Source organism: Gloeophyllum trabeum (assembly GCF_000344685.1).
Source record: "Gloeophyllum trabeum ATCC 11539 unplaced genomic scaffold GLOTRscaffold_00001, whole genome shotgun sequence".
NCBI classification, from domain to species: Eukaryota; Fungi; Basidiomycota; class Agaricomycetes; order Gloeophyllales; family Gloeophyllaceae; genus Gloeophyllum; species Gloeophyllum trabeum.
Genome location: NW_006920410.1, coordinates 883,877 through 900,158, shown reverse-complemented (window position 1 = coordinate 900,158; position 16,282 = coordinate 883,877). Strand labels below are relative to the sequence as shown.

Genomic DNA, 16,282 nt, shown 5'->3' with positions numbered 1-16,282 from the left:
ATTCAATCTGTTGATTCGATTCGCAGCACTTCCGTCTTCAACAGAACCCACTGTTGCATGGTTTTCTAGCATATTCCAGAGTCGCGTGTCAAGGCCAGTGTCGTCCTTGGCCACCTCCCCGGGATGGATGTTATGACTTCGTAAGGCATGAGTGATGCAATCGGCGTAGGTTGATCAGCGCTCCGAGTCCGTTTCTGCTCATAATTGGCAGTCGGTGGATGACTAAGAAGCATGACGGAACCAAATGGACAGCATAAAATGCACAAATTAGGAAAGTACCCCGGAGGACGAGGCTTTAGCAAGCAGCCTCGACTGACCAATTGTCCTTGCGACGTAGACGTTGTATCGCCGTCAAGCAGAGTTCGTGCAGAGTAGAAAAGGGCCCAGCATGAGCGTTGTAACTGCAGAATTTCCCCGTTTCTCAAACACTCTCGTATTCGACTAGCTCACCTCCACCGCTTCAGCCCAAGTATTCACCATGCCGTCCTACGCTATTGTTGGTGCTTCTCGTGGCATTGGCGTAAGTAATTTTGGACCACCAGCTATACGGATTTGAGCTGATATCCTGTCTGCAGTTGGAGTTCGTTAAGCAATTGGTGAGATGTCCTCGCGAGACCGGCATCACGAATCACTAGGCTCACCTTGTTTCGACTATACAGAGCGCAGACCCGAAGAACGTCGTGTTCGGCCTTGTGCGCAACCCCGCGGGCTCGACGAAGCTCACCGAGATCAAGGCCCCCAACGTGCATGTTGTGAAGGCCGACATTACCGACAGGAAGTCACTAGATGTATGTCTTTTCTTTTGCCATCGTTCATAAAGCACTCACTGACGGACGTTTCATTAGGCTGCAGCAGCTGAGGTCGCAAAGGTGACTGGCGGAAGCCTCGACGTCCTCGTCAACAATGCTGCCCTCCTTCCCGAAGGCCGCACGCAGCGCAGCCTGGGTGGCTAGTGAGTATTCATCATTCCAGGATGATAGCGTCATATATTGACGTTTGTCTCCAGCGGCCCCGACGAGCAGGAGACGCTTGCAGAGGACCTCCGGGAGGCGTTCAACGTGAACGTTGTTGGTGTTGTGCACAGCATCAACGCTTTCCTCCCGCTCCTCAAGAAGGGCTCCCTCAAGAAGGTTATCACCCTCTCCACGGGTACTGCCGACGTCGACTTCACCCTCAAAGTCAACTTCCCGATTACCGCCCCCTACTCCATCTCCAAGGCCGCCCTGAACATGGTCGTCGCGAAGTACGCCGTGGAGTACAAGAACGAGGGCATCGCCTTCCTGGCTATCAGCCCAGGCCTTGTAAACACCTCGGAGAAGCCTCGTCAGTATATCCAGATTCCTAATTCTTTTGATGAGATTATCTAACGTAGTATGTATACAGCTTCACCTGAGGAACTCGAAGTCTTCAAGGCTCTAATTGCTACCTTCCAGAAGGATTACCCTCACTGGAACGGTCCTATCACTCCCGAGGAGTCCGTGAAGTTGATGTTGAAGGTCATTAATGGATTCACCATCGAGCAGACGGGAGCCTTCGTGTCGCACTACGGAAACAAGCAGTGGCTGTAAATGGACTTCGGACATCTTGCATCAAGACAACGTTGTAATATAGCTGCATAGTACAAATATAATCGGTTTCATGGAGTTCATCAGTCTCAACGCGGGAGCGGGACCGAAGTAAAGAAGTCGTCCATAGCATGTGCATACCATGCGTCGCCTTCATAACCTGCCTGAAACGACGGTCCATTGGTTGCTTCGCACACCACAACACATCTGTCCCGAGCGAACGGGATCAGGACGCCCGGAGTATATTAGCCGCACATTACGAGTATACATGGATACACATGCCCGACGAATGCAAGCACAATGGGGCGCTAGCGCCGTTTCGAGCTCCTGTCGTCGCCATTCGGCGAGCCTCTGCGCTTCCTGTAGGTAGATCAGGAAGAACTGACGAGACGCGACCTAGGAAGGAATTTTTTAGTACTCACCGGCTCCCTCTGTCATCATCAGGTGTTGCATTGTCCCTATGTGCCCCACCTCCACCTCCGCCGTAGTCTAGACCATCGACAGCAGGTGCATTGGCATCCTTGTCCCTATATTTTTGATTCCTCGGTCCTGTAGGAACGTTTGGAGGAAGAGGAGAGGCTGGTCTAACAGGAAGGTTTTGAGGTGCTAGAAAGTGCCCGGGTTAGTGCCTACTATGAAAGGAGCAGTGATAGCAGTCTTACCGTGGCCTCTACCTCTCCCCATACCGTACCCACCCCGCATGCCACGCACTCCCATGCCTTGCTGCATGGGTCGTCCTCGGTACGATACAGGAGTGGCGGGACCTCGTGGTGCGGCGGGAATGGGAGTCGGAGTTTGCACAGGTCCAGAACTGGGACCCTGGCTAGGGCCGGGGCCAGGAGTGCCGCTGCCCTCCATCCCTGGGTACATCTGTTGGCCCATGCCGGTCTGATCCTGATCACGAAGACGGCTTGTCAAAATATGGTTTTCGGAAATGACGGCTCCGAAGCTTACCTGCATGCCCTGCATGCCAAATTCTCCACCCATACCCATACCCATCATACCTGCACCCGGCCCACCGGCACCGAATCCTTCACCCATACCCATCCCAGGTCCGCCCTGCTCGGGCGTCGCACCAGCTGCCCCCGGAACCATGCCTTCCTGCATCATCTGGCCAGGTCCTTGCATGCCCATGCCCATATTGCCCATATTGCCCATGTCACCCATCCCCATTCCCATCATCCCTGACATGTCTGGGTGCATCATGGGATTCATGCCCATGCCCGCCTGCATCATGGCGGGGTTGGGACCGCCGCCTGGCATCATGGAAGCGACGTTCGCCATGATCATCGTCCGGACTTCTGGTGGAAGGGCAGCGATTTGCTCCTCCGGCATCCCAGCGAAGTTCTGGTGGGGAACGTTAATCCATTTCGCAACGTGAACGCTTGTCCTATTGTGTAAATCGCACATACCAAGATATTCGCTTTGAGAGAGCTAGCGACGTCTCCCATCTCTCTCCTCCGATAGCAGTAAGCTTCCCATGATACCTCATCGAAGCCATAGTTGAACCAGTCACTGATATCCGAGCCGGGTCTTCTCCAGGGCTTCTCCGCCATAGCCTGGATATCATATTCGAAGATTGACCTGCCATCGATGGTACCTGGCAGCGACGGATTGATAGAGGGATGGGATGGGGGCGCATGTGCAGGGGGAAGTGTGTTCGGGTCAGGTCCGTCATCTGCTTGTTTCTGCTCTTGGGGCTGGCTTTCTGGGGGTTGGGACTGGGAGGATATTGACGTCGGTTGTGGGGTTGCTTGAGGAGTGGACCTGGAGGTTAACGATTTGTTGAGAGGGTCACCCCGTTCTCGTGGGGTATACTCCGTCGTAAGTGATGGTGCTGGTGCTAGAATATACCGAGTACCGAGATTAGACGAGGTCGACCAACATTGTTCAGATAAGTGCTTACGGCCCGGTTTAGTGGGAGTGCTCACACTTGCACTAAGAGTGCGGGTAACGCTGGGACGGTTTTGTCTGCCTAGGCACTTAACAGGGAAACCGGAACAGAGGCCATGTACACATACCGGAAGTCAAGTGAGCGATTAGCTGGCTCCATAATAATCTCGATATCCTGCACCCATGTTCATTATAGCGGAGCGTAGGAAGGGGGGTTATTAAACGTACATCTTCGCTTTCGTCCCCCTCATCTTCGTCCTCGTCACCCATGTCCCCGCGATCTTCTTCCTCCTCGTCCGCATTTTCTTCCTTCACGTTCGCTTCCAGTTGGGCCAAGACACCGTTTGCAGGCTGGGCCTTTTCTAGGGGAACCCTACATCCTCACTGTAAGAACCTGACAGCCCTGCCACTTCGCTAGAGACTCACGGCTGAGGCACTGTCACACAACACGCGAAGGCGGGAGGAAGATCAATGATTATTTCAAGAGCATACGAGTTACATGAAAAGAAGCGCTCCCTCCCCAATACGCCTCGTAACCATGAACAGCTCTTACCAGAAGTCTCAACGGTAGTAGACTGCCCGGCGTCCGTCGGGTCGCCGTAGAGGTAGGCGTCATCATCTTCGTCCCTGGGTAAAACCGGTGAGCAAGGCACACGACAGAAACACCAGAACATACATGTTTCCCGGTAGACGGATGCAACGAAGCCGTCTACTACAGCCTACAAACGGTGGCAGACTACAACAAGCGCTTCACGTGGCTGTGGCGAGTGGTCAATAACTTTCCCAAATTGGGTATGTCAAGAAACGACGAGCTTTCAATATTCAGCTCATGCTGCCACCACAAACAGCTCGTGTCGCAAGCACGTCTGCTCTACGCTTGCAGACTCGCAGCTATGCTATCTCGGTCAAGCCGCCCGTAGTCTACCCTGGCAAGCCAGAACCCAGGATCTATGGAACGAAGAAGACTTTCCTCTACAACCACTACACCCGAATCCTTCAGTCCTCTTCCAATTCGCCGCTCATCTTCCTAGAGCACAAGGATTTCTCCGTGCCTCGCCTAATTCAATTGCGGAAGGAGATTCAAAATGCTTCTGCACGCGCTGCAAAAGCAAGATCATCGGTGGGCATGTCGCCTACACCCGTCTCACCTGAAGCCGCAGAGCCGCCCAACTTAAAAGTTATGCGCACCTCTATCTTCGGCGTCGCTCTGCGGGACTATGCGCCCTTGGACAAAGATGCTGTTTCCGAAATCGCGAATATGGTGCATGGAGGATTTGCAATTCTCAGCCTGCCAACATTGAACCCTCCCCAACTCAACGCTATCCTGCGAGCCCTCGACCGAGCTGTGCCTCCGAAGAAGCCGCCAACACCGGAGCAGCTCGCACAGGCCAAGGCTGAAGCCGATGCAGACCCTGTGACGCCTGGGCGACGACCGAAGCGTCAGAGGCCTATCAAGACCCCCGAGCTGAAGCTCGTCGGAGCGCTGATCGAGGGACGTGTGTTCACTCCCCCTGCAGTGCAGGATGTGTCGAAGCTGCCCACGTTAGACACCCTGAGGGCCCAGATTGTCGGTCTGCTTAGCACGCCGGCCATGCAGCTTGCGGCAGTTCTGAGCGAGGCGAGTGGAGGCAAACTGGCGAGGACGCTGGAAGGCTTCAAGAAGAGCTTGGAGGAAGGACAATCGGCGGAGTCCAGTCCTCCGTCTTGATGACGCTCCCTCTTGCAGTCTGGCTTACATGAGGTATGTTATGCTCTCTTCCTCCTTACGGGCGATACTAATGGTCGTATCACAGATGTTGGTGTGTAGTTTAGTAGAGTGGCATCGTATGCTACTGGTGCTGAATCTGATGCGTCGTTCCACGGATAATATGGTCAAGCACAGTAATATAATAGCACTGTCCTAGAGTTCTATTCAGGCATAGAACCTCTCATAAAGGCCGCAATCCAAGACTGGGACCCATTATTCCCCGGGGCACGGGTCGCTGAACTAATCTTTTAGACAAAACTCCCATGTTCGGTCTTCCCCACCCTGGCCTGTCGTCCCTTGACCGCCAAGTCTCTCACCCTTCGTCATACGGTGTTCGTAGCCTTTCCAAGCAGATCGGACGAACTGGAACGAACGCAGCTGTACGTATCTGGGATTTGGCTTAGCGCCGAGAGATGCAGGCGGTGGGGGTGTCTTAGCGAGCTTTGGTACATCCCTGAGGTCAAGTCGAAACGTGAAACGTAAGACGAGATTGAACTGAAGAAAGCTTCCCTGTCGACTCACCAAAGCGTGTATGGCGGTACGTTTCGCAGAGTTATGAGGACAGTCCCTCTGGACCTTGTATCAAGTGATGGCTTTTTCTCGCCCGCAGCACCGTTGTCCAACGGGTCGTCGTCGTCGTCATCTTCACCTGGCTTTCTTTTCCGCTTGTGCCTTTGCTGTACGGAAGGGATGGGGCCTTCTATCAGGAAATGTGACGCAGACCGGAGAAATCCAAGGATTAGCAGCTGGTTTGAAAGGATATTCCTATCCTGGTCTGTGATGCCTTTCCCTGATATAAGATTGAGCATGAACTCCGGGTCACCTTGAGATGAGTTGCGGGTACATTTTACCTGCATGGGGGAAATTCCATACTATCCTGTCGAACTTCCGGCCTTTCAGAGCAGCGCACTTCTCCAGCTTCATAGCATCCACGCTGAACAGGACCTCGACGCCTTTCTGCCGCAGAGTAGCAACAATCTCTCTGCACTCGGGGTACTTCTCGTAGCAATCTTCCTCACTGTCGTATCCGGTAGCGGTCACGTTCCCTGGCGGCAAGAATTCTAGGCTGGGTGGGGGAGATGCAACCAGCGCGTGGGCGAAAGAGAAGTTGCCTTCTCCGATGAGGAGTATGGTGTCCGACGGAGAGAATGGTATCGTTGCCTGACGCTCCTGCGCCGCTTTTCCCTTCCCTTTGGATTTTGGTTTGGTAGGCCCGTTCTTGTCCTTGTGGTCCGCTGCCTTGGCTGCTTTGGCAGCCTTTTCTTTCTTGTCCACCCGAGCCTGGTGGGACAGGAGCGCGGCTTTGAGTGATGACTTATTCCCGGCCTTCCCCATCGCGTTCAACAACGCAGACAACAGCTAAGACAGTGATGGGGAGAAAGGATGAGATGTCAAGCTTTCAAGCGGTATACGATCGGACATCTTCATTTCGGACGACTACATTCTCACGCCCTCTCACGGCTAACTTGAACGTGCACAAGACATGGCCAAGCACCACGGCACCACCCCGGCGAATGAACCTGTACTATTGATCTCTAACGCCAGATAACTCGTCTCATACTGGCATTCATCCCTTTCACTGCTGCTGCATCAGAAGGCGAAGGAGGCGTACGATCCGCAGGCAGTAAGTCGCAGTCTAAGTTCTCATGTAAGCCATTACACCCTGGTATTCACGTCTACGAGCTGAAGATGGACATGCAGACTATGACCTTATCCATTGCAAGTTCAGAGACCGTAGGAATGCACAGGGCGCTCGCGCTCCCCGACATCCTCCACCTAGTCTGCGACCACCTCATCTGGTCCGCAGACGGCTTTCCATCCCAGGAATCCCAGCGAGACATGCTCATGCTCGCGCTTACATGCAAGGCGTTCCTCCCCATTGCCCTAGACACCCTCTGGTCACACATGCGCTCGCTGGTGCCCCTGATGAAGCTGCTACCAACCTTCGGGTCAGCGTATCGCGGGGGTCTCTTTGTACGTCCTCTCGCTAGCAGATCTCCACTCACGATGGCATTGGCTGAAGGTTCTCAAAGAAAACGTCCCTCCGGAGACCTGGCGAGTATTCGACGCTTACGCCGCGCGGATACGTTCTCTCAATCACTCGCAGAACCTGCGGACTGATCCTTCTGTGTATGAAGCCCTCCTGCGATGGCATCCATCACCGCTGCTTCCCCGTCTTCGGCAGCTACTATGGCGAGGGGGAGATTTCTCTCTCTCAGAAGCTAAACTCCTCCAGTCACCTTCACTGCGCCACGCGCGATTCCTGTTGACTGAATACCCTGAGCAGGGCGGTGGCGTCCAGACTTTCCTAGAGCGGCTGTCCGAAACACAACTCCAGGAACTGACCTTGTGGGGAAAGATACCGCCAGGCTGTCTGACGCTAGTCCCCCGGTTCCAGCACTTACGCATGCTGTACGTATGGGAGGCCTACCGCGGAGTGAAGATCCTCCGTGACAAGCAGTCATGGGAAGACGTGCACGCAGGCATATACAAAAGCGCGTTCGAAATGGAACAGCTCACGTCTCTATCCCTCCGCCTGCCGCTGGAGAACACCTACGAGTTCCCCGAGCGCATCGCGCTAGGGAACCTGGACTACCTGTGCCTGCGCGGGTCCGTCGAGTCCCTGATCCCGCTCTTCGAAGTGCTCTCTGCGGACCAGCTCTGGGAACTGGATCTCACGGCCGACACGCACGGCAGCCCGGAGGGGTGCAACTACCGCGGGCTGCTCTCCAAGCTGCGGTTCCCGCATCTGCGCGTGCTGGAGCTCAGCACGACGAACGAGGACCGCGCGGAGCTCGCGCTCGACTACGCCGACATCGTCGAGCCGCTGCTCGGCCTGCGCGCGCTGGAGAATGTCCTCGTTAACTTCCCCAGTGATACGGTCCGCCTGGGGGACGACGACGTGCTGGCGATGGCGAGCGCGTGGCCGTGCCTGCAGAAGCTGCGCGTGGTGACGGCGAACAGCGACCGGCCGCCGGTGGGCGCGGCTGCCATCCCGACGCTGCGCGCGCTCGCCTACCTTGCGCGGGGGTGTCCGGAGCTGCAGTCGCTCGAGCTGCAAATCGACGCCTCGGGCGCGGTGCCGGCGCCTGTGAGTATGGATAGGGATCATGGCCTCCGAAGCCTGGACATGCGGTGCTCGCCCGTAGGCGATGCTCGAAAGGTGGCGGTGTGGCTGAATGGTGTGTTTCCGAGCCTGGAAGTGGGGGTGTCGGCGAAGAGGGGCTGGGGCTGGGGACATGTGTGGAATCAGATCTGCGTCCTGCGGGTACTCGGGGAGCTCGGTTATACGGATGTTGTTGCAGCGCTGGGCTGAGCTTTCTCACCCAACGGCGGAGGGCTCTTCTTCGAACATCCGTATTTCTGCCTCGGGTGCTTATTTCGGAATCGGCGTAGCAACGCGCTACGGAGAGCTTGGGGATGAGGGAGTGCGGAATGCGGACTGCGGGGGGAATGCCACTACGTTGTCGCCCTTGGTTGCCGTTCCCGGACCCGAGGATCCTTATGCAACTGTGCCTCCCTTGTCGGCCCCACGGTCGTGGGTATCTGCACATTGCTTCACTTGCCTACTCCCGCTCAGCAAGAGATTCTATATGCAACCGTGGAAGAAGTAGGTACAGAAGGGAGGTGACAGTCGCATGACGGGTCAAGCTGCGAACGTCGCTTTAAATGAAGCATCCCGCGGGCCGTTGAGTGGTCCGAATATGTCGCGATTAATCGATGTGGATGAGACTGCGAGGACGGTCCCGATCCTGGTTGTAAGTAGCAGCAGAGGAGCGAAGAGAAGATGGCGGCACGTGCAGAGACCTGACGGGGAACATTCAAAATACCAAGGTCCTGCCATTCACGGGCATTGTCAGCTAGCTATAGGGACTGAGAGCGCACGAACGGAATAAATACGGGTCGAGGGGGAGGGTACTCAATCGGGGGTTTATATCAGGACGTAACAGATCCGAGCTTTCTCGAAGAGGTGCCCCAGATTTTGGGGCTGCGAAGAGCAGGCGACGTGTGTATTAGTCGCGATGAGAAACTGATTCTGATCACGTCTTCCCACAACACTCGAACTGTTTCGAGCAGGAGTTGCATTCCGCTCATATCCTGTATGCAAGTGGACGGCTCCGAGGGTGCTGCAGAGCGCGTCTGCCGGCGGTGAGCTGCATAAATAGCGTGTACCGCCACCGGTGTTCGATAGTCGAGACCCCAGACCGGGGCCAATCAGGATCAACAGAAGCAGGACGCGTGGGAGAAATGACGCGCCACTACGCTCCACAAATTCCCGCAGCAACGAGCGCGGATGCATCGAGCTCTGACACGTTCACGGTTGTCAACCCGGATGCGTTCCTCCTGCTAATCCTCCGTCTCATTCTCCCCGCTGGATGCCCGCCTCTCTTTGACCCCGATTCCTTCGCAAATGGGCCTCCTCGACCACCGACCAGCCAAGTGGCGCAAGTCCGCCGACTACAATAATGTCCTCCCCCTCCACCCCTCGCGTGCAGGCTCACCGGACTCGTGTTCCAGCCTCTCTGGCTATCCGAGGCGCTACAAGCGCTTGCTCACCGCTGCAGTCGTCGGCCTGTCCGTGCTTGGCCTGCTCTATACCTTTGGCTCGACGCCAGCTGCCCAGACCGCCATCAAGATCGAGTCAATGGTCGACGAATTCGCCACCAGTGAACCCAATCCGAATCCGCCGCTATATGAGACGTGGCATGAAGCGGAGCTGTCTATGCCGCAACACGACCCCGATCTGCCGTTTCCGGAGGGCAAGGACGGGAGGTACCTTTGGCTTCCAAATCATGTACATAGTAAGTCTCACATGCTCCCTGACGTCGCTTGGTACTGAGCTCGCCAGATTCTGGATGGGGAAATGCTATGCAAGAGCTAATACTGAACGCACATCTATCATACGTCGCCAAGCGAACGTACGTCTCACTTTTCTTGCTTTACCTACATCCCGCCCTAATCCCGGACGCTCAGATTTGTATTTGACAATTATACCTGGAACCGAGATCTGTCTCAAGAATACTCGGATTTCAACGGCAAACTTATACCATCCCGGATACCATTGACAGCACTAATAAACGGTACGTGCATTCGCTTTAGTACCCCAACCCCTTCTTTTGATCGTGGCTGCGGAAATAGGTCCCATTGTCGGCGATTCATTCCCCAAGGGCGAGGTACATCCAAGAGCAGTACGGAAGGAGTTTTGGGAGAAAGTATGTCCCGAACGGACGATCATCCATGGGTCGGAGGTGACCTCCTCGTTACCCTCGGAAGCACCTGCAAGTCAGGTTATGCAGGCATGGGTGGATAAGCTAAACTCGATTGAGGACCGTTGTGTGGAGTTGGATATGTACTCTGCCCAAATCTTCGAGATATGGTGAGTGTCTCGAAAAAGTCCGTAAGGGCGATTGGCTGATATGGCGTTCCAGGATATTCGGGTCTAAACGTGTACTGGACATCTGGCCTTCGCTTCGTGTCTCGCCGATTCTTACTCAATTCCACTGGTCACCCCTGATCCACTCGGCAGTCGAATATAATTCCCATCTTTTCGCAACGACCACCTTCCTATCCTCGCTTCTCTCCTCCCTCCCCATCATCTCGCCCTTCTTCCAAACCAACTACAACCCCACTTCCCTCGACCAGTACAAGCCCATCCCCGGCCTACTCGCCCTGCACATCCGGCGCGGCGACTTTGTCGACCACTGCCACCACCTCGCCAAGTGGTCGTCCCTGTACAACGGTTTCAACAGCTTCCCCGACCTGCCGGACAAGTTCGAGCCGCCGCCGGGCGGCGGGTGGGGCACGACGACGCCGGAGAACGACGCGATCTACCTGCAGCACTGCTTCCCCTCGGTCGAGCAGATCGTCGAGCGCGTGTCGCAGGTGCGCAACGACGAGCAGGCGCGGCTGCGGCGGCGCGGCGGGGCGCTGAGGAGTGTGTTCATCATGACGAACGGGAAGGCGGAGTGGGTGGACGAGCTGAAGGAGGCCCTGCGGCAGCGCGCGCTGGCGGAGGGGAGGGAGTGGGAGAATGTGGCGAGTAGCCGGGATTTGGTGCTCAGTCGGGAGCAGAAGTACGTCGCGCAGGCGGTGGATATGGTTATTGGCCAGAGGGCGCAGGTTATCATCGGCAATGGCGTAAGTGGGTTTTGCCTGGTTGCGTGAAGGGACGTTGCTGATAGTTTGTGTTGCAGTTCTCGAGTCTAACGTCGAACGTGGTCATGCTACGCATGGCGAACAACATCCACCCAGATACGAACCGTTTCTGGTGATCGGCGGAGAAACCACCTCTTCGTGTCCTTGCTGCTGTATTGTTGTATATGAAAGGGACTTGGACGACCCAAAGCACCGCTATGCCTCGCGCCATCGCGCCCCGGACAGGGACTGTACATATGCTTCCCCCCTCTCTTCCCTCCTGGATAGACAATGGCTTGCAGGACCTTGTCAGCCCGCCGCTCGTTGACGCACAGCATTTTTCTTTTCTTACTTTCTGCTCTGTGAACAATCACATGTATCTGTAGCTGGTGCTTGCCTTCTTATCATACAAATTCTAATCTCACATGCTATTGGACGATCAATGGTATGGAGTTCCTGCGGTCCGGAATAGGCAGGCGAGTTGCCCGAATGGGGTATGGATGTCGATGTGCCACATCTACGTCAAGGTATGATATCACAGGCATCATTGGCGCAGAGAGAACGCTAGCATCGGTCACGACGCTCGATGCTGCTCAGCGTTGGGGTGAGATCTCGCGGCGACGACCGTCTATATAAAGTCGGGGTAATCACAGGTGAGCGATACACGAATTCATAACCAATAACCTGCGCAGTATTCACGATCCTTCCGATGATGCAGTCTACGCTCGCTCCTGAGGACCCGAGATCGTTCGCGGAGGTGGTCAAGGAGGTTCCGCCGCCGGACGAGCATGAGCATGAGGAGGATGGGCAGTCCCCGGATGGGAAGCATAGCGATATCCCGACATCGGTGGATAGCGTCCCAGTGACGAAGGAACGACCGGTGTACGTTCCAGACGACAAGTCCAAGCTCGGGGACACAGGTGCGGCCCCTTCGATCGCACGAATTGGAGACGCGATGCATATGCTTATCACGTTGGAAAGGTGTTCCCCGCGCGAACCAGGCTGCTACGAGGAGCCACCCGCAGGGCACGACCGCCAACTCGTACAACAAGAAGCACGCGAACGAGACGGTGCTGCAGCAGCACTGCGCGTTCTTTGACCGGGACGGCGACGGCGTCATCTGGCCGCAGGACACCTTCCGCGGGTTCTACCAGCTGGGCTTCGGGCTCCTGCTGAGCGCGTTCTCGATGTGGATCATCCACACGTTCTTTGCGTACCCGACGCAGACCTCCTGGGTGCCCGACCCGCTCTTCCGCGTGCACGTGCGGAACATCCACCGCGACAAGCACGGGTCGGACAGCGGGGCGTACGATAATGAGGGGCGGTTCGTGCCGGAGAAGTTTGAGGACTTCTTCGAGAAGTATTCGAGCCTGCCGGGCAAGGACGGGCTGACGGTGTGGGATACGGTGCGCGCAATTGTGGGGCAGAGGTGTATTCTGGACCCGGTGGGGTGGGGCGCGGTGGTGTTTGAGTGGTTGGCGACGTGGATTTTGCTGAGGCCCAGGGATTGGGTGATTAGGAAGGAGCAGGTCCGGGGCGTTTATGACGGGAGCATCTTCTGGAATCTCGCTGCTGAGAGGAAGGGGGTCAAGGTGCATCAATGAGGGGGCAGTTGTAAACCAGGGCATCCATTTTCTGGGCTTGTAAATCATAGATATGTCGGAAAAATCCAAAAACCCATATCAGGTCTGACGAAGCCTGATGGTCTTATAATGCCTGATAGGGTTTGGTTTCTATCCTGGTCAGGACTTATCAGGCCCGATAAGATGTGACAGTGTTTCCGGTCTCGTATACATGTTTTTATTAGTACCTTGCGCCTAAAATAAGTCAGTACTATGCAACTGTGAATTCAGTGCATTACCACGATGCCCTCGTACGGCGGGATTATAATAATGAAGTGGTGTTGCATATGCCCCATACACACAGAAGGAACCAGATGACGGTATATAGCACGATTTGTTTCATATTTAGTATTGCACATTTGGTATAGTAGTTAACTCGCGCGACCTAAGTCTCTGTCGACTTGGCGGCCCTGTGTTCGAACCTGACCAGTGCACTCAGGTGACCTAAGATGCTAATTGGACCATAAAATGCATGTACAGCCGCTTGCAGATCGATAGACCATCAATTCAGAAAACCACGTATAGTCGGAGTGGGTCGGAGTGGGTGCCAGGGACGTCGGAAGAAGGTAGAGAAGTCCAGATGGTCTGATTTCTGTCTCTCGGGGACTTGAAATTGCTTGTCCGACGTGGTCCGACTGTAAATGATTTTCAAAAGGTGGGCCCATCGATCTGCAAATGGCTGTAAGGAGAGAGACTACAAAATCAGCTGAGTTCGGGAACAATGGAGGCGGAAGCGAAGTGAGATTTTTATTATTATTCGTGGAAAACCCTATAAGGTCTCATAAGACCTGATCAGGTAGCGTCAGGCTGATCAGGCTCCATCAGGCTGGTAGCGCGTTATTCCATATTTTCGAACCTAATATGGGTATTAACGACCTGATGGCCTTATTGGACCTGATAAGTTCTTACAACGTCCGATAAGGTTTTTTCGGAATTTCCGACATACCAGTAATATGTAATATCAGTGACCGCACTCGTCTAGGACGAATCTGCTTCCCATCCAGTATCGGCTCAAGGGATTGTGTGTTCACTTCATACGCGATCGTTGACAGGATGCACTCGACGCCATGGCTCATATTACAGATTTAATTTGTTACTTCGGTACATCTTCGAGTCCCCTACACGATCGAGAAGAATAATGATACAGGCATATCGCTCATGCGGCTGAGGCCGACTTGATGAAGGTCTGTCATGCAAAGATAAGATATCGGACCGTAACTTCGTGATCAGTCGGACGTACCGTCAGTCCGCTCGGGTTGGCGCCCACCAAGTCGTTGAGCTTGTTGCCGTTCTTGAAGGCGATGAAGGTGGGCATCTAGGTATAATCGTGGGTAGTCAGTACCTTGGGATATCCTTACACGATTGAACAACGGGACTTACAGCGCGGACGCCGACCTCCTGGGCGATATCGGGCTGCTCGTCGACGTCGACCTTGTAGAATTCGACGTCGCCGTACTCTTCGGAGAGCTTCTCGAAGATGGGGGAGATGACCTTGCACGGGCCGCACCACGTCGCCCAGAAGTCGAACACGGTCACCTTGTCCTTCTTAATCTGCGTCCCAGTCCCATGCCATCTTGATCAGCGATGCCACCCTAACCGCACGGATCCACAGATAACACGTACGATCTCGTGGAACTTCTCGACAGAGTCGACGGGGGTGACTTTTCCGCCCATATTTGTTGTGGTATTTGGTTGACTTGTGTTTGTCTGTGTAGTCTTTGCTGGAGAGAGGTACTCGGGGCTGCAGGATCGGGCTGAGCTGCTTTTATAGGCGCGATTAGATCAAGCGCGCCATCCTTGGTCATGGGTCACGTGCCCTCGCTGACAGAAGCAAGCTCAGAACGGGCCCGGGATGTGTGCTGTGCTCGAATTCCATAAGTATGTCGAGGCTGAGCTGATGACGGTGGCAGACGTCGCAATGCTGTGGGTAAGACGAGAAACTTCGAGTAAATGCGCATGCCCAGTTGGAGAGAGGATATTTGATCCAAGGCGGCGTTATCATCGCAAGTTGTGGCACTGTCTACTATGGAAGTACCATTACCTAACTCGGAGATGTTGGACACGAGCCGAATGCTGAGAGCGATAATTTCTGCACTCGAGTTCAGACTTTTTTATACATTCCAGAGCACAGTCGCATACGTATAACGTCCTTTCATTTTGTAACGTCCAGCTGGAGGAGTCCGACATAAAACAGTCGCCAGCTTGCCTCGCGGAGCGGCTGCGTAGACGATGTCATAGAGCCCAGGCTCCCGCCAAGGCCCGGTGGCGAACCGCTACCGACGTCTACGCGCCTGCGGGGTATCGCGTCCGCATCCCAACACTTTTCTGTCTTCATCGTACGCTGCAGCGACAGAGGCTCTTCAACGTCTGCAAACGACTTTGCTCGCGGTCTAAACGCGCTAGCGCCTCGAGATCTCATCGAACTCTATTCCTCATTCGAGGCCTCTTCGTGCGTTGCTGGGAATTGCTCGCCCGCCGACCTTCAACTGACTTGCAACGTGTCTTGTTTGCTGTGGTTTTTACCCAGGTTATCTCCGTATCCACTCTGACATTGCCAGCGGGCCCGGCAACCCAGTGATTTGCCTAGTTCTTGTGCAGACGAACTCTCCTTAGACCTGTATATCTTTCCAACTCGCGCTCGACTAGGCCTAATTACTTGATACCATGGCTCCCAATTTCCTCTCAAAGCTCGTTAAACCATCGCCTGATAGGCGTTCTGGCGAAGCCTCCCGCAATCCTTCCCCTGGACGCCCTCATTCCAAAAGTTTGAGCGCCGCCGACTCCGACTCCAGTTTTCACTCGCCAGGCCACCTCGATGGCAGTGAAGAGGGCCATCCCAATGTTATGATCGTGCCGCCCTCCCCAGCAAGCCACGGTCGCAGCGAGACCTTTTCATTCCCGAGTGAAGACGGTCATTCCCCAGATCAGGGTCACGGCCACCAGCGTTTCAGGACGGAGACGGGATTGGGCCTTGGCCCGAGCCCTCCGAGACAGGGTGGAGTGGATAGACGTGCAGTGTCATTAAGTGTGGGGGTGGGGAACTCGTCGCCCTTGGCCTCGCAGCATTCACCAAATGATGATGCAATGCCCACACCCACGCCTGCCAGCATGAGTGCCGCGTCATCTGCGCGGAACACACAGAGCTTTTTCCCGGATGACGGGAAGCCTGACTCGTCCGTCGACTCCTCGCCCGAGAAAAACCTCCCTCGCACGCCCTCGAAATCCTCCATGAATTCCCAAGGGAAGCACCCCCGCTCCATGACCGATTCTGCGCTGGGGTTGGATCTCACTAACCTCGACCGAGACCGGCGCGGGTCGAA

The 16,282-nt window shown here is 55.1% G+C and overlaps 9 protein-coding genes across 9 annotated transcripts; 6 read left to right on the top strand and 3 right to left on the bottom strand.

Moving 5' to 3' along the window:
* The first annotated feature begins 383 nt into the window (after positions 1–383).
* GLOTRDRAFT_67645 (NAD P-binding protein) lies at positions 384–1,633 on the top strand. Its single transcript, XM_007862491.1, has 6 exons — positions 384–520; positions 576–596; positions 660–788; positions 846–952; positions 1,007–1,323; positions 1,384–1,633. Exons 1-6 carry the CDS (start codon positions 479–481, stop codon positions 1,566–1,568), a joined length of 801 nt encoding a protein of 266 aa, XP_007860682.1. The 5' UTR covers positions 384–478; the 3' UTR covers positions 1,569–1,633.
* A 123-nt stretch (positions 1,634–1,756) lies between these two features.
* On the bottom strand, positions 1,757–4,155 carry GLOTRDRAFT_108853 (uncharacterized protein). Its single transcript, XM_007862490.1, has 11 exons — positions 4,135–4,155; positions 4,012–4,085; positions 3,885–3,894; positions 3,687–3,831; positions 3,587–3,633; positions 3,472–3,536; positions 2,978–3,408; positions 2,520–2,912; positions 2,228–2,459; positions 1,988–2,171; positions 1,757–1,925 (listed from the first exon to the last, which is right to left on the bottom strand). Coding segments are annotated over exons 1-11 (1,635 nt in total). The 5' UTR covers positions 4,137–4,155; the 3' UTR covers positions 1,757–1,873.
* A 127-nt stretch (positions 4,156–4,282) lies between these two features.
* GLOTRDRAFT_118574 (uncharacterized protein) lies at positions 4,283–5,409 on the top strand. The gene is made up of 2 exons (XM_007862489.1): positions 4,283–5,199; positions 5,252–5,409. Exon 1 carries the CDS (start codon positions 4,288–4,290, stop codon positions 5,164–5,166), a length of 879 nt encoding a protein of 292 aa, XP_007860680.1. The 5' UTR covers positions 4,283–4,287; the 3' UTR covers positions 5,167–5,199; positions 5,252–5,409.
* Positions 5,386–6,540, bottom strand: GLOTRDRAFT_134942 (uncharacterized protein; the record flags this gene model as incomplete). The annotated part of the gene is made up of 3 exons (XM_007862488.1): positions 5,386–5,659; positions 5,728–5,995; positions 6,057–6,540. 3 exons carry the CDS (start codon positions 6,538–6,540, stop codon positions 5,446–5,448), a joined length of 966 nt encoding a protein of 321 aa, XP_007860679.1. The 3' UTR covers positions 5,386–5,445.
* A 148-nt stretch (positions 6,541–6,688) lies between these two features.
* On the top strand, positions 6,689–8,521 carry GLOTRDRAFT_123975 (uncharacterized protein; the record flags this gene model as incomplete). The annotated part of the gene is made up of 4 exons (XM_007862487.1): positions 6,689–6,727; positions 6,800–6,829; positions 6,859–7,179; positions 7,229–8,521. The coding sequence occupies 4 exons, from the start codon at positions 6,689–6,691 to the stop codon at positions 8,519–8,521; spliced, it is 1,683 nt and encodes a 560-aa protein (XP_007860678.1).
* Positions 8,522–8,768: 247 nt separating this feature from the next.
* GLOTRDRAFT_108852 (uncharacterized protein) lies at positions 8,769–9,145 on the top strand. The gene has a single exon (XM_007862486.1). The coding sequence runs from the start codon at positions 8,844–8,846 to the stop codon at positions 9,099–9,101; it is 258 nt and encodes an 85-aa protein (XP_007860677.1). The 5' UTR covers positions 8,769–8,843; the 3' UTR covers positions 9,102–9,145.
* Positions 9,146–9,941: 796 nt separating this feature from the next.
* On the top strand, positions 9,942–11,477 carry GLOTRDRAFT_112923 (uncharacterized protein; the record flags this gene model as incomplete). Its single annotated transcript, XM_007862485.1, has 6 exons — positions 9,942–10,007; positions 10,055–10,124; positions 10,180–10,286; positions 10,345–10,582; positions 10,635–11,343; positions 11,400–11,477. The coding sequence occupies exons 2-6, from the start codon at positions 10,075–10,077 to the stop codon at positions 11,475–11,477; spliced, it is 1,182 nt and encodes a 393-aa protein (XP_007860676.1). The 5' UTR covers positions 9,942–10,007; positions 10,055–10,074.
* A 521-nt stretch (positions 11,478–11,998) lies between these two features.
* On the top strand, positions 11,999–13,026 carry GLOTRDRAFT_52162 (Caleosin-domain-containing protein). The gene is made up of 2 exons (XM_007862147.1): positions 11,999–12,260; positions 12,322–13,026. Exons 1-2 carry the CDS (start codon positions 12,050–12,052, stop codon positions 12,942–12,944), a joined length of 834 nt encoding a protein of 277 aa, XP_007860338.1. The 5' UTR covers positions 11,999–12,049; the 3' UTR covers positions 12,945–13,026.
* A 937-nt stretch (positions 13,027–13,963) lies between these two features.
* Positions 13,964–14,690, bottom strand: GLOTRDRAFT_134939 (thioredoxin). The gene is made up of 4 exons (XM_007862484.1): positions 14,586–14,690; positions 14,343–14,513; positions 14,203–14,277; positions 13,964–14,148 (listed from the first exon to the last, which is right to left on the bottom strand). The coding sequence occupies exons 1-4, from the start codon at positions 14,634–14,636 to the stop codon at positions 14,119–14,121; spliced, it is 327 nt and encodes a 108-aa protein (XP_007860675.1). The 5' UTR covers positions 14,637–14,690; the 3' UTR covers positions 13,964–14,118.
* Between the last annotated feature and the right edge of the window lie 1,592 nt (positions 14,691–16,282).